Here is a 16,068-nt window from a genome sequence, read left to right as displayed (position 1 = left end):
TCCACTACACAAAGGCAATCCTATTTCTAAATCGGGTATTGCTCGGTGGATAGTTAAATGTATTCAAAAAGGACTTTAACAGTACCCCCCGGGGCGCATTGCACCTGCAAAATAAGGGCTACTATGGCTTCCTTAGGAAATAGCCCCATTGCTGACATCTGCAAAACTGCAACATGGTCTACGCCACACACATTCACCAAGCACTATTGTGTAGATGTGTTAGCCAGACAACAGGCTAATGTAGGCCAGGCAGTACTTAAGACATTCTTACAGACAACTGCAACAGCTACAGGTTGGCCACCACTTTGGGAGAATACTGCTGTATAGTCTATGCAAAGCATGTGATCTACAGCTCACATGCCTTGAACGGATAATATTACTTACCCAGTAAGCATCTGTTCTAGGCATGTAGAGCAGTAGATTCACATGTGCCCACCCTCCTACCCTGTGACCTATACATGTTGCAGTACTCTCTTACTTTCTATACATACACATGGACACCTCTATTCTACTCTTAGTAACTCCATTCTCACCCTCCATGGGAAAACAATCTAACAATGGAGTTGATGCCTGTAAGAACTGGGACCACCAGCTCTCCGAGGGGTAGCATGGCTCAAGCAGGAAGGCAGCCAGGGGCTTGCGTGTAAAGCAGCCACTTAACACACTCATCCAATGACACACAGTGGGCATAATAATGGAGACCACACCAGTAGTTGTATTTGTAAATCAAGTTCTTTTATATAGACTTTGGATCAAACAAATAATACATTTAGCAGATCATTAGTATTTCATTTACGCATTTCATTAGGCAGTTTCAGTAAGACTTGTCATTAAAGTAATAACCAGCTCATCTACGCAGTGAAACATTAAATAACACAGCCTGTCGCATCATACTCTTCAGCAGGCAAAGAGGGTACTTTCATAAACCTGGAGGATCCTGCAAGAAGCGACCATAGCATGGCATTAAAGTACCACATTAAGTCTCTCATGGACGCCTTCTAAATTGCACTTCATAGAAAGTGATAAAACATTTCAGCAAGTACTTTCAGTACAACAGAAAACTTCAAAGAACACAGCCTGTCGCGGTATGCTACTCAACAGGCAAAAAGGTAATTTTATAGATTCTAGATTAACCTGTAGTAACCAACCACAAGCATTTCTTCTTGTGAATACTGATCGTTTTGCGACCCAGAATCAGATCATCAGAATACCATTAGAATGAATTAATAATTATCACGGTAAGGCCCCATCGGGAACTGTAGAAGCCCGCCCCTGCAAGAAATTCAGTACAGTGAAGTAAATCACCATTCCATTAATAGGCTTGTAAATAGGGTGTAACCATGAACATTTCAGGCCGGAACCCGGCAGGCAGAACAATGTAGGGGGGAACATGTCTGTCCCCGAACCTCCTGCTTCTCAAGGCACATTACAGGGGGGGCCAGCGGGGCCCAGTCTCAGTTCACCCCGGGGGAGGGGCAACCTCAGTCCTTTCCCGGCCTACCGCCCTCCTCCCCGGGGGTTACCTTGTGCTCTTCAGCCCTCCGGGGCCCTTGCATAGACTCTGGGGCAGGAGGACGAGCTCCAGCCCTCCCGGGGCCTCCTCCAGCCCTGTGCGACGCGGGGGCAGTTCTGGAGTCCTGGCGCCGGGGCGAGGCTGGACCAACGTTTGGGGGGCAACCGGAGGGGGCTCTCAGGCCCAGCGGCCCCCTCCGCGGTGAGGTACAGCTCTCTTCGGGGGCCGGGCCGTGTCAGCAGGGCCCGGCGGTGTCAGCCAATGAGGGAGCAGCTTGGGCCGGACCGCGGGACCAATCGCGGCACAGAAAGACGGGGGCGCGGCCAATGATGAAGCCGAGCGCCCTCGTCACGTGATGGAGGCGGTGATGGCTTCAGGCCTAACGAGGCCTGACTGGAATGCAGAGCGGCCTTCCTCAGGCTCCGGGGCCGCCGCGGGACCTCCTCTCAGTCGGGTTGGGCCCGGCAATACGGCGGCGACCCTCTCCTGGTACCGGGGGCCGCGGAGGGGGATCACAGCGCTTCAGACCCAGCACGTCATGGGGGACTGCGGCGGTAAGTAGGGGGACGCTAGCACCTCGTGGAGGCAGCAGTCCGGGTCCCACATACAGCGCTAGCTCGCGCACCACAGGTTGAGGTACCGCATCCGGGCCAGACAGTGCGGCGCTTTGCAGGGCACAGCAGCCGAGCGCTTCAGGTGACAGTGCAGTAAATGCAGAGAGCATGTGATGACACTCGATGTGAGGCACTCTCAGCAGCTCGGCAGGGCCTGGGGCGAGAGCGCTTAACAGGCAGTTCAGGGCAGGATAAAAGTCCATGGCACTGAGAATTTAGAGCTCTTTACAGGGCAACAGGGACTGCAGACAGGATGAGGGGCACAGCAAGTCAGTCAGGGGGAGACAGGCAGGGCCAGATGGGCCCAGATGACTGCAGAGAATGCACAGGGCAGCACAGTCCAGTACCTGGTCGATCCCCCAGCAGTCTCTGGTGAAAAGAAAGTAATCTTCTTGGCGCTTGGATGGTTCTGCGCCCTTAGATGTTGGTTTCTTGAAGTTGCTGAGAGGGGGGGGGTTGAGTTGAAGGCTTGATGAGTTTTTCTTCAGTCACTGCAGATCGACCCTGGGGTTCCCTACCACTGGGCCAGATCAGGGGGCTAGCTTAGGACACTAAATCCTGTCACTCCCAGTAGCATAGGTTCCTAACTAGGCCCTCCCGCATAAAACTCCTGCGTGGGTTCCCCAGGTCAGTGATGCCCCAACTCACTAGAAAAAGTTCCCTCCCTTGCTTATATATGCCCAGGTCAGGTGACCACTCTCTAAGGCGGGAAAACCTAACTCCGCCTTTGTTCTGGAAGATTCCAGGAGCTTCCCCACTCTACCTATGGACAGGGGCTGGGTGGCTGGTATTGCAACATTTTATGGGGATCTAGCTTGCTCCTGGCAGCTAGGGTGCTACACTAAAAGACCACGCTGCAGTAGCAGGGGCCAGTGGCAGCCATGTTGGAAGTAGAGAGCACCTGCACCCTAACACAGATTAGCTATGAAAAGGTGCCCGAAGACCTATGGGCCAACAAAAAGTAGGTGGGAAAAATGAGGCAAGGGCAAAAAATCACAGGGAAAGACCACCCTAGGGCTGACAGGTCTAACAATGCCCATGCACACTATCACTGAAAGGAGGAGTCACCTACCTTGTGACTGGAGAGACTTCTTGAAAGAAAAACAGTGCAAACATCCAGACCCAACACTAGATGGCAGGAGTATGTAAAGCATGTGAATCTACCGCTCTACATGGAATACCCCATTGACAGCCTGTTTCTCATGATGGTCCCCTCCTGGCATATGGGGGGAGGCACACGGGTTGGCAAATGCAGCGCTGACATGGGTGACAGCATGTCCTTCATGGTGGCCCCCAAAAGCCACATGGGGTCACCAAACTCAACGCTCACAAGTAAGATAGCTGACACTCCACCGGCTCGAGACAATGGTGCACACTCCTGAAAAAGTCCTGACCTGAAATTGTAAACTCTTCATTGATTGCCTTACTCTATTTGGTTATAACCATCCCTCTAGCCAAAATTGATTAAGGAACTTTCTTCACAGCAGATTCCACTTATTGATGAAGGGGCAAAGACCAGCCAAGCTAAAGATCTGTCTAAGTAGGTTGCTTGTTTTCCTTTTTTCCCATTTTGGACCATGATACTTCATATGTGCTGCAGTGCAAGGCTGCTTTCTGGTGTACTTCGTCCCACTGTGACTGGCACACATGCCTCATCTAGATTTTGTTATAAATGCATAACACATCTTCATGTGATTCAAGCATGTTCCTATATCTTAAGACTGGCTGTTGATTGGTAACCTAATGTGTCAAACACCTGTGCTCTTTTTTTTCCAGCTACGTCATGTGGTGGTGCACTACGTGTTACAAATGGAGATATTGTAGGCACACCACAGAAAAGCTATCAGTCTGGTGAAAGAGTCACATACAGATGCAAACAAGGATTTGTTTTCCCAAAGCTATCTTATGTAACATGCGAAGAGGGTCAATGGACGGAACTACCTAAATGCATAAGTATGTTATTATATGTTATATAATTAAACGTACAGTACTAGATTTGTTGCAAAGTCCATATGCTGCGAGCCTGTGTATTACAAATGAGAACTCTGCTTTAAATAGTGTCCCAGGTATTGAGACAAATATCCATTCTGAGCAGGTGAGGATATTTTCATCTCTGCCTTGAAACAATACAGCATCAACTGCATGCCCACAGGACACTATATTTCATCGCTGTGCTTTGCTTAACACATGGGTACATTCTGGGAAATGTGATCCTAGTTCAGTTCAAGTGAATCAGTTTGTGTAGCAAATGGAAATACTGTGATTTGTCCAAAAAAAACGGTAATGACTGAAAATGTTCTGATGACATGGAGTCATGTGTAACAGTTGATCAGTGCACTCAGGCTTACCAACTTGTTAGGGTCTGGGATTACTGAAAACCAGAGACACTGCTTGGTTCATCTTGGAAGAGTGTGGTGGTCTGAAGTTAGTATTCCCTGGAAGTTCTTGTTGCCAGGGGATGCCATGGTAATCTAGAATGTGGGTTTCTGTAGGGAGAATGTTGACACTCATTGTTAGGTAGTTGGTGGTGGTGGTTACTCTGTGGGTGAGGTCTCTGACCCGTAAGCTGTACTATAAACCTGCTTAAATCCTAACGTCAAGAGTTCCGGTTCTTTCTTGCTTAAATTTTAAGAGGCATGTTGATATTGAGTCAACACATTATAGCTTTGCCTGCTCTAGTGTGGGGTACGTTGGTGCAGAGCTTATCTCTAAATCTGTGCCACAGGTGCATTGCATATTCCCCTTTCATAGAGGACATGGAAGAAACATCAGTTACATCACCAAGCAGAGTATTTGAGCACTTTCAGCTACCTGTTCTAAAGGACCAAATTACTCATGTGTACATCATAGTTCAGAGGCTATGACAAAACAGTGTTACTTCAAAATTGCATACTGTACCTTCACCCCTTCCAATGGCACCAAAACCCGTGTGCCATGATGCAGGTGAGTGTGTTTGGTCATATGCGGATAAAGACAAGGGAATCTCTAAGAACAAATAACTGGTCCAGCCAGTGGAAGCTCTTAGTGAAGGGTGAAATACAAAAAAAATATTCACTTACATCAGATCACGTTTAGGCTCCTAATGTCGGAAAACATGAGTGCTATAGCAATAAATGATGGACGGAATGCTGAAACAGTCAAACATTCACCCCCAGTCAAGAGATCTGGGGTAAATCCTTCGTTCTTTTGCTCACTATGCCACCCCAGTGTGGGGATGAATTTATGATTTACTCAGCATTCCGTCCATCACTTGTTGCTATAGCACTCTTCACCATAAGTGGGATGGGTATGCCCAAATGAGGGTCCCTTGCTCGCTGTCCACTGGATTCAAGCTAGCCTGGCTGATGAGGGGTGAAACCCCAAAAACGGTTCCAGGATGCTTGTTTTCGGTCCAGTAAGGACCCAGCTTTGCAGTTCGGGCTGAACTGTTCCCATGAGTAACAGGGTCAAGACTGATTTGCGTATGGCTGGGTCCAAATTGGGATGGCATGGTGAGCAAAAGAATGATGGTTTTAATTCACATCATTTGACTGGGGGTGAATGTTTGATTACTCAGCATTCTGTACATCATTTGTTGCTGTAGCACTAGGATCCTACAGAAGCATACAATCAGACATACTCCAATACCCTCTGTACACATTCATGAAACAACCCCTTGTTTCTAAATCAGATTTAAACCTATTTTGCTGAATAATAGACCTGACCTTCTGTAAAGTTTTAGAGGCATATGTATCAAAGTACAAGTTTGCGAGTCCTTAATAGCAATTTTTTGTGAATCGCCATGAGGCATTCGCAAAAATGCTATGTAGGTAGGAATCTGCTAATATTTAGTGATTCCTATGCATTCCTTATTTGCGACTCGCAAATTGTGATTCACAAATAAGGAATGATTTACAAAAAGGGGGTGGTGATGAACAGAGTGTCTGAGTTAAACAGACCACTCTTACCCAGTCCAAAGATCAGGGCTTGATCCATCACCGTTATTTATCTCACTGCCCCATCCCAGCTCAGAACCTGGCTATATGCAAATCAGTCTGTCCCTGGCCCAGTGCATCATGGGAACAGGGCAGACTAAACTACCAAGCCAATTCTTCACCAGAAAGGAGACAAGCTACCGGGGACCGGTTTCTGGCATTTCAGCCTTCTTCGGCCCGGCTTGCTTGAATCCTGATGGAGCAGTGAGAAAGGGACTCATGTCTGAGTATACCCTGCCACACCTATAGTGGCCAAAAACGATTTACAAAAAGGGGGTGGTGATGAACAGAGTGTCTAAGTTAAACAGACCACTCTTACCCAGTCCAAAGATCAGGGCTTGATCCATCACCGTTATTTATCTCACTGCCCCATCCCAGCTCAGAACCTGGCTATATGCAAATCAGTCTGTCCCTGGCCCAGTGCATCATGGGAACAGGGCAGACTAAACTACCAAGCCAATTCTTCACCAGAAAGGAGACAAGCTACCGGGGACCAGTTTCTGGCATTTCAGCCTTCTTCGGCCCGGCTTGCTTGAATCCTGATGGAGCAGTGAGAAAGGGACTCATGTCTGAGTATACCCTGCCACAACTATAGTGGCCAAAAACGATTTACAAAAAGGGGGTGGTGATGAACAGAGTGTCTGAGTTAAACAGACCACTCTTACCCAGTCCAAAGATCAGGGCTTGATCCATCACCGTTATTTATCTCACTGCCCCATCCCAGCTCAGAACCTGGCTATATGCAAATCAGTCTGTCCCTGGCCCAGTGCATCATGGGAACAGGGCAGACTAAACTACCAAGCCAATTCTTCACCAGAAAGGAGACAAGCTACCGGGGACCGGTTTCTGGCATTTCAGCCTTCTTCGGCCCGGCTTGCTTGAATCCTGATGGAGCAGTGAGAAAGGGACTCATGTCTGAGTATACCCTGCCACACCTATAGTGGCCAAAAACGATTTACAAAAAGGGGGTGGTGATGAACAGAGTGTCTGAGTTAAACAGACCACTCTTACCCAGTCCAAAGATCAGGGCTTGATCCATCACCGTTATTTATCTCACTGCCCCATCCCAGCTCAGAACCTGGCTATATGCAAATCAGTCTGTCCCTGGCCCAGTGCATCATGGGAACAGGGCAGACTAAACTACCAAGCCAATTCTTCACCAGAAAGGAGACAAGCTACCGGGGACCGGTTTCTGGCATTTCAGCCTTCTTCGGCCCGGCTTGCTTGAATCCTGATGGAGCAGTGAGAAAGGGACTCATGTCTGAGTATACCCTGCCACACCTATAGTGGCCAAAAACGATTTACAAAAAGGGGGTGGTGATGAACAGAGTGTCTGAGTTAAACAGACCACTCTTACCCAGTCCAAAGATCAGGGCTTGATCCATCACCGTTATTTATCTCACTGCCCCATCCCAGCTCAGAACCTGGCTATATGCAAATCAGTCTGTCCCTGGCCCAGTGCATCATGGGAACAGGGCAGACTAAACTACCAAGCCAATTCTTCACCAGAAAGGAGACAAGCTACCGGGGACCGGTTTCTGGCATTTCAGCCTTCTTCGGCCCGGCTTGCTTGAATCCTGATGGAGCAGTGAGAAAGGGACTCATGTCTGAGTATACCCTGCCACACCTATAGTGGCCAAAAACGATTTACAAAAAGGGGGTGGTGATGAACAGAGTGTCTGAGTTAAACAGACCACTCTTACCCAGTCCAAAGATCAGGGCTTGATCCATCACCGTTATTTATCTCACTGCCCCATCCCAGCTCAGAACCTGGCTATATGCAAATCAGTCTGTCCCTGGCCCAGTGCATCATGGGAACAGGGCAGACTAAACTACCAAGCCAATTCTTCACCAGAAAGGAGACAAGCTATCGGGGACCGGTTTCTGGCATTTCAGCCTTCTTCGGCCCGGCTTGCTTGAATCCTGATGGAGCAGTGAGAAAGGGACTCATGTCTGAGTATACCCTGCCACACCTATAGTGGCCAAAAAGGATTTACAAAAAGGGGGTGGTGATGAACAGAGTGTCTGAGTTAAACAGACCCCTCTTACCCAGTCCAAAGATCAGGGCTTGATCCATCACCGTTATTTATCTCACTGCCCCATCCCAGCTCAGAACCTGGCTATATGCAAATCAGTCTGTCCCTGGCTCAGTGCATCATGGGAACAGGGCAGACTAAACTACCAAGCCAATTCTTCACCAGAAAGGAGACAAGCTACCGGGGACCGGTTTCTGGCATTTCAGCCTTCTTCGGCCCGGCTTGCTTGAATCCTGATGGAGCAGTGAGAAAGGGACTCATGTCTGAGTATACCCTGCCACACCTATAGTGGCCAAAAACGATTTACAAATAGGGGGTGGTGATGAACAGAGTGTCTGAGTTAAACAGACCACTCTTACCCAGTCCAAAGATCAGGGCTTGATCCATCACCGTTATTTATCTCACTGCCCCATCCCAGCTCAGAACCTGGCTATATGCAAATCAGTCTGTCCCTGGCCCAGTGCATCATGGGAACAGGGCAGACTAAACTACCAAGCCAATTCTTCACCAGAAAGGAGACAAGCTACCGGGGACCGGTTTCTGGCATTTCAGCCTTCTTCGGCCCGGCTTGCTTGAATCCTGATGGAGCAGTGAGAAAGGGACTCATGTCTGAGTATACCCTGCCACACCTATACTGGCCAAAAACGATTTACAAAAAGGGGGTGGTGATGAACAGAGTGTCTGAGTTAAACAGACCACTCTTACCCAGTCCAAAGATCAGGGCTTGATCCATCACCGTTATTTATCTCACTGCCCCATCCCAGCTCAGAACCTGGCTATATGCAAATCAGTCTGTCCCTGGCCCAGTGCATCATGGGAACAGGGCAGACTAAACTACCAAGCCAATTCTTCACCAGAAAGGAGACAAGCTACCGGGGACCGGTTTCTGGCATTTCAGCCTTCTTCGGCCCGGCTTGCTTGAATCCTGATGGAGCAGTGAGAAAGGGACTCATGTCTGAGTATACCCTGCCACACCTATAGTGGCCAAAAACGATTTACAAAAAGGGGGTGGTGATGAACAGAGTGTCTGAGTTAAACAGACCACTCTTACCCAGTCCAAAGATCAGGGCTTGATCCATCACCGTTATTTATCTCACTGCCCCATCCCAGCTCAGAACCTGGCTATATGCAAATCAGTCTGTCCCTGGCCCAGTGCATCATGGGAACAGGGCAGACTAAACTACCAAGCCAATTTTTCACCAGAAAGGAGACAAGCTACCGGGGACCGGTTTCTGGCATTTCAGCCTTCTTCGGCCCGGCTTGCTTGAATCCTGATGGAGCAGTGAGAAAGGGACTCATGTCTGAGTATACCCTGCCACACCTATAGTGGCCAAAAACGATTTACAAAAAGGGGGTGGTGATGAACAGAGTGTCTGAGTTAAACAGACCACTCTTACCCAGTCCAAAGATCAGGGCTTGATCCATCACCGTTATTTATCTCACTGCCCCATCCCAGCTCAGAACCTGGCTATATGCAAATCAGTCTGTCCCTGGCCCAGTGCATCATGGGAACAGGGCAGACTAAACTACCAAGCCAATTCTTCACCAGAAAGGAGACAAGCTACCGGGGACCGGTTTCTGGCATTTCAGCCTTCTTCGGCCCGGCTTGCTTGAATCCTGATGGAGCAGTGAGAAAGGGACTCATGTCTGAGTATACCCTGCCACACCTATAGTGGCCAAAAACGATTTACAAAAAGGGGGTGGTGATGAACAGAGTGTCTGAGTTAAACAGACCACTCTTACCCAGTCCAAAGATCAGGGCTTGATCCATCACCGTTATTTATCTCACTGCCCCATCCCAGCTCAGAACCTGGCTATATAAAATCAGTCTGTCCCTGGCCCAGTGCATCATGGGAACAGGGCAGACTAAACTACCAAGCCAATTTTTCACCAGAAAGGAGACAAGCTACCGGGGACCGGTTTCTGGCATTTCAGCCTTCTTCGGCCCGGCTTGCTTGAATCCTGATGGAGCAGTGAGAAAGGGACTCATGTCTGAGTATAACCTGCCACACCTATAGTGGCCAAAAACGATTTACAAAAAGGGGGTGGTGATGAACAGAGTGTCTGAGTTAAACAGACCACTCTTACCCAGTCCAAAGATCAGGGCTTGATCCATCACCATTATTTATCTCACTGCCCCATCCCAGCTCAGAACCTGGCTATATGCAAATCAGTCTGTCCCTGGCCCAGTGCATCATGGGAACAGGGCAGACTAAACTACCAAGCCAATTCTTCACCAGAAAGGAGACAAGCTACCGGGGACCGGTTTCTGGCATTTCAGCCTTCTTCGGCCCGGCTTGCTTGAATCCTGATGGAGCAGTGAGAAAGGGACTCATGTCTGAGTATACCCTGCCACACCTATAGTGGCCAAAAACGATTTACAAAAAGGGGGTGGTGATGAACAGAGTGTCTGAGTTAAACAGACCCCTCTTACCCAGTCCAAAGATCAGGGCTTGATCCATCACCGTTATTTATCTCACTGCCCCATCCCAGCTCAGAACCTGGCTATATGCAAATCAGTCTGTCCCTGGCCCAGTGCATCATGGGAACAGGGCAGACTAAACTACCAAGCCAATTCTTCACCAGAAAGGAGACAAGCTACCGGGGACCGGTTTCTGGCATTTCAGCCTTCTTCGGCCCGGCTTGCTTGAATCCTGATGGAGCAGTGAGAAAGGGCATCATGTCTGAGTATACCCTGCCACACCTATAGTGGCCAAAAACGATTTACAAAAAGGGGGTGGTGATGAACAGAGTGTCTGAGTTAAACAGACCCCTCTTACCCAGTCCAAAGATCAGGGCTTGATCCATCACCGTTATTTATCTCACTGCCCCATCCCAGCTCAGAACCTGGCTATATGCAAATCAGTCTGTCCCTGGCCCAGTGCATCATGGGAACAAGGCAGACTAAACTACCAAGCCAATTCTTCACCAGAAAGGAGACAAGCTACCGGGGACCGGTTTCTGGCATTTCAGCCTTCTTCGGCCCGGCTTGCTTGAATCCTGATGGAGCAGTGAGAAAGGGACTCATGTCTGAGTATACCCTGCCACACCTATAGTGGCCAAAAACGATTTACAAAAAGGGGGTGGTGATGAACAGAGTGTCTGAGTTAAACAGACCACTCTTACCCAGTCCAAAGATCAGGGCTTGATCCATCACCGTTATTTATCTCACTGCCCCATCCCAGCTCAGAACCTGGCTATATGCAAATCAGTCTGTCCCTGGCCCAGTGCATCATGGGAACAGGGCAGACTAAACTACCAAGCCAATTCTTCACCAGAAAGGAGACAAGCTACCGGGGACCGGTTTCTGGCATTTCAGCCTTCTTCGGCCCGGCTTGCTTGAATCCTGATGGAGCAGTGAGAAAGGGACTCATGTCTGAGTATACCCTGCCACACCTATAGTGGCCAAAAACGATTTACAAAAAGGGGGTGGTGATGAACAGAGTGTCTGAGTTAAACAGACCACTCTTACCCAGTCCAAAGATCAGGGCTTGATCCATCACCGTTATTTATCTCACTGCCCCATCCCAGCTCAGAACCTGGCTATATGCAAATCAGTCTGTCCCTGGCCCAGTGCATCATGGGAACAGGGCAGACTAAACTACCAAGCCAATTCTTCACCAGAAAGGAGACAAGCTACCGGGGACCGGTTTCTGGCATTTCAGCCTTCTTCGGCCCGGCTTGCTTGAATCCTGATGGAGCAGTGAGAAAGGGACTCATGTCTGAGTATACCCTGCCACACCTATAGTGGCCAAAAACGATTTACAAAAAGGGGGTGGTGATGAACAGAGTGTCTGAGTTAAACAGACCCCTCTTATCCAGTCCAAAGATCAGGGCTTGATCCATCACCGTTATTTATCTCACTGCCCCATCCCAGCTCAGAACCTGGCTATATGCAAATCAGTCTGTCCCTGGCCCAGTGCATCATGGGAACAGGGCAGACTAAACTACCAAGCCAATTCTTCACCAGAAAGGAGACAAGCTACCGGGGACCGGTTTCTGGCATTTCAGCCTTCTTCAACCCGGCTTGCTTGAATCCTGATGGAGCAGTGAGAAAGGGACTCATGTCTGAGTATACCCTGCCACACCTATAGTGGCCAAAAACGATTTACAAAAAGGGGGTGGTGATGAACAGAGTGTCTGAGTTAAACAGACCACTCTTACCCAGTCCAAAGATCAGGGCTTGATCCATCACCGTTATTTATCTCACTGCCCCATCCCAGCTCAGAACCTGGCTATATGCAAATCAGTCTGTCCCTGGCCCAGTGCATCATGGGAACAGGGCAGACTAAACTACCAAGCCAATTCTTCACCAGAAAGGAGACAAGCTACCGGGGACCGGTTTCTGGCATTTCAGCCTTCTTCGGCCCGGCTTGCTTGAATCCTGATGGAGCAGTGAGAAAGGGACTCATGTCTGAGTATACCCTGCCACACCTATAGTGGCCAAAAACGATTTACAAAAAGGGGGCGGTGATGAACAGAGTGTCTGAGTTAAACAGACCACTCTTACCCAGTCCAAAGATCAGGGCTTGATCCATCACCGTTATTTATCTCACTGCCCCATCCCAGCTCAGAACCTGGCTATATGCAAATCAGTCTGTCCCTGGCCCAGTGCATCATGGGAACAGGGCAGACTAAACTACCAAGCCAATTCTTCACCAGAAAGGAGACAAGCTACCGGGGACCGGTTTCTGGCATTTCAGCCTTCTTCGGCCCGGCTTGCTTGAATCCTGATGGAGCAGTGAGAAAGGGACTCATGTCTGAGTATACCCTGCCACACCTATAGTGGCCAAAAACGATTTACAAAAAGGGGGTGGTGATGAACAGAGTGTCTGAGTTAAACAGACCCCTCTTACCCAGTCCAAAGATCAGGGCTTGATCCATCACCGTTATTTATCTCACTGCCCCATCCCAGCTCAGAACCTGGCTATATGCAAATCAGTCTGTCCCTGGCCCAGTGCATCATGGGAACAGGGCAGACTAAACTACCAAGCCAATTCTTCACCAGAAAGGAGACAAGCTACCGGGGACCGGTCTCTGGCATTTCAGCCTTCTTCGGCCCGGCTTGCTTGAATCCTGATGGATTGGCTTCCCATTAATTCATATGGGCCAAGAGGCCCATAGGAATGAATGGGAATAGCGTGTGCAATTTGCGAGTACCCAATAGGTACTCGCAAATTACGCACGCGATTTCAGGGCTGCAAGGGTTCCTAAAGGACACCCTGTTGCGCCTCTGAAATGTGCAGGTCTGCACATGTGGCACACATACCTGCCTTAATGGCAGTTATGTGCGCCACATGGCACTTTGAAAAATTCATAAAATTGCATTTTTAAAGGAAATCACAATTTACCACCAACCTGAAGTCAGTGGTAATTTGCGATTCCTTAAATCAAAATCGCAATTTGCGATGTCCCCCAGAATAGCATTTAGGGAATCGCAAATTGCGATTCTCTAAATTCTTGCACAAAATAGGGAATCGCAAATTTTGCGTTTCCTTATTTTGCAAGTGGGTTTCTGCTTACCTACATTGCACACAGCTGAATAGCGTTTGCAAACGCTGAAATTCTGCGAACTTCAGTGTTTGCGAACACAATTTACTTTGATACATCTGGCCCTTGGTGCTGACTGGAAATTGTTATTTACTGTCATTTCAGAGTTTCTAACGCTACTACCCACTGGGCAATCCGTGATTGCTTTTCCTCCCTACCCGTGATTAAAGTGCCCAAAGGCACATCAGTGGTAAACAGTGGTACTGGCACAGGAGACTGCTCATTAACTGCTGACTGCATCAGAACCACAAGAAGAGGTTCCATAGATTCAGATGTCTTGAGTTTCTGTTGGCCTTACACACGAGTAGTTAGATTGTGGATCTTATTTCCAGTTCTCCCAGGAAATTGTTGTATTTCTTTCTGCCTATTGCATTAAATTCAGATAGAAACACATTTTTATTCCTGCCAGAAGGGGGATCTGGCCCACAATGCAATCTGTCATTTTTTGTTTAAATGGCACGGAAAATGTCCATATGCTAACCCAGACACATTCTAATACCTTGGCTGAAAGAGTAATGAGGAGCCAGGACTATTCTACATGTATTCATTATTGTTGAAATTATAATGTATTTTGCCATAGTAAACATCCTCTATAACATTGAAAAGCAGCTTGTTTGTATGAGTTAGAGTATAATAAACCATTAGCAGTTAAATCGTGACGATGATGATAATTGTAGATAAACAATTATGGGTAATCCCTCAAATAATGCCTGGAACTACACCATGCAGTAGGACAGATTCCTTAACAAAGTCATGAAGCAGAGAGCCCATAACAGCAGTGGTGATCATCTGGCTAATAGTAGCCACCCCAAGAAACAGGTAAAATGTATACATGAAAAGAATATGATGCAAGTAAACGTAGCCTCACATTAAAACAATAACATTGTTTGAATACCACTTAGTGATTGACTCGGGTGCTCCCGCGTTCGCAGTTAGTTTCCCCTTACTATGGAAGACAATACTAGTCAATAAAATACTGAAAATACTGTACGAAAAAAAAATTGAAACTATAATGGTTGCTCTTCAAGTATTGGTTAATCTTTGCAGCTTGCACAATTAAAATAATCTGGGCAAACTTTCAAAATATCATAATATGAATACTATGCACATAACCAGCCGTATTCTCACCAGTTCTCAAACAGATAATTTACAATAGCAGAAACCAACACTTTTAAAAATACTTCTTCAATTGTGAATATAAATACTGTAATCATAAACACATTTGGCATACACAGCTTGCAACTATGAACCTTGATATGTTTATAAAGACGGCCACGGTAGCAAACATATATATTTAAGCACAAATGTATCCACAATGAGATATCCTCTTTTTTCGAGTCTTTGACTCACTGGGCCTGCTACATTGATGATATTTACTTTTTGTGGGTGGGTACCCAAGAACAGTTTGATACAGTTTTCACTCTGGCTGAACCTATGCGATTCCAACATGAAACTTTTGGCCCATATGAGTCAAGGTCATAACAACAGTCAGCTTGAGGTGGACCTACCTGTGAAACCCACAGTGAAAAAAACCTTATTGCATTTTAACAGTTTCTATCCTAGATTCTAAAAACAATTCCTGCGGCTGATAAGAAACTGTACCAACCTCCAGGAGTATGACATTAGAGCGACCGTGATGAAAGACAAATTCATCACCAGTGGTTATCCTAGGAGACTTATTCAGGAATAATTAAAAACAGCTAGGTACTATGACAGGGACTACCTACTGTATAATCAAAATCCACAGGCTGAATCCCAGCTAGTGTTTGTCACGAGACATTCTATCCTCCATGAAAAAGTCTGACGGATCACATGCGCCAATTGGCACCTACTGTGGTGTAGAGCAAAGCCAGAAAATGCTAAAACCGATATTTGCGCACAGACGCAGTAAAACTCTCACGGAGAATGTAGTGAGATCCTGCCTCCAAAATACCAAGCCTATTGTGCGGAAAACTATTGATGGAAGCACCCCATATTTGGGAATCAAAGCTGTAGTTACTGAATGCAACAGTGGAGAAAACAACCTAGGCGGAAGTTTTAGATTGCCTACACAATGGTCACAGGACAAAAACTCGAAAAGGACAGTTTCCAAAAAAAGAATTGTACTTTTTTTATACTAAATAAATTTATTATTAAGTAAGACAATATAAAAATACATATATCTGAGAACAAAATAAAATTACATTTCGAAAGTATAAATCACAATAAAAAACACATATTGATTCCTTTCACAAAATAGAAAAAGATGGTGTATCAAGTTGTGTGTTTTCAACACCTTTACAGTTAATCTAAGGACATTCACCAATCACAAAACTAAAAACATTGTGGGCCAGATGTAGGTAATCTTGATTTACCTACTCTTAAATACCGAATCATACCGA

At 47.1% G+C, this 16,068-nt stretch overlaps 1 protein-coding gene across 1 annotated transcript in view; it reads left to right on the top strand.

Annotated features, from left to right (window-relative positions):
• Positions 1 to 16,068, top strand: part of LOC147665638 (complement factor H-related protein 5-like) — a gene marked incomplete at its 5' end in the record, with an annotated part of 402,132 nt that overhangs the window by 178,926 nt on the left and 207,138 nt on the right. Inside the window, one exon of the mRNA XM_086949622.1 lies at positions 3,904 to 4,080. Coding sequence (XP_086805748.1) covers positions 3,904 to 4,080 — 177 coding nt within the window. The remainder of the gene's footprint in view (positions 1 to 3,903; positions 4,081 to 16,068) is intronic.

Source organism: Lissotriton vulgaris, unplaced genomic scaffold, assembly GCF_964263255.1.
Source record: "Lissotriton vulgaris unplaced genomic scaffold, aLisVul1.2 SCAFFOLD_2268, whole genome shotgun sequence".
NCBI classification, from domain to species: Eukaryota; Metazoa; Chordata; class Amphibia; order Caudata; family Salamandridae; genus Lissotriton; species Lissotriton vulgaris.
The sequence above is the reverse complement of the archived record's forward strand: the minus strand, read 5'-3'. Positions and strand labels throughout refer to the sequence as shown.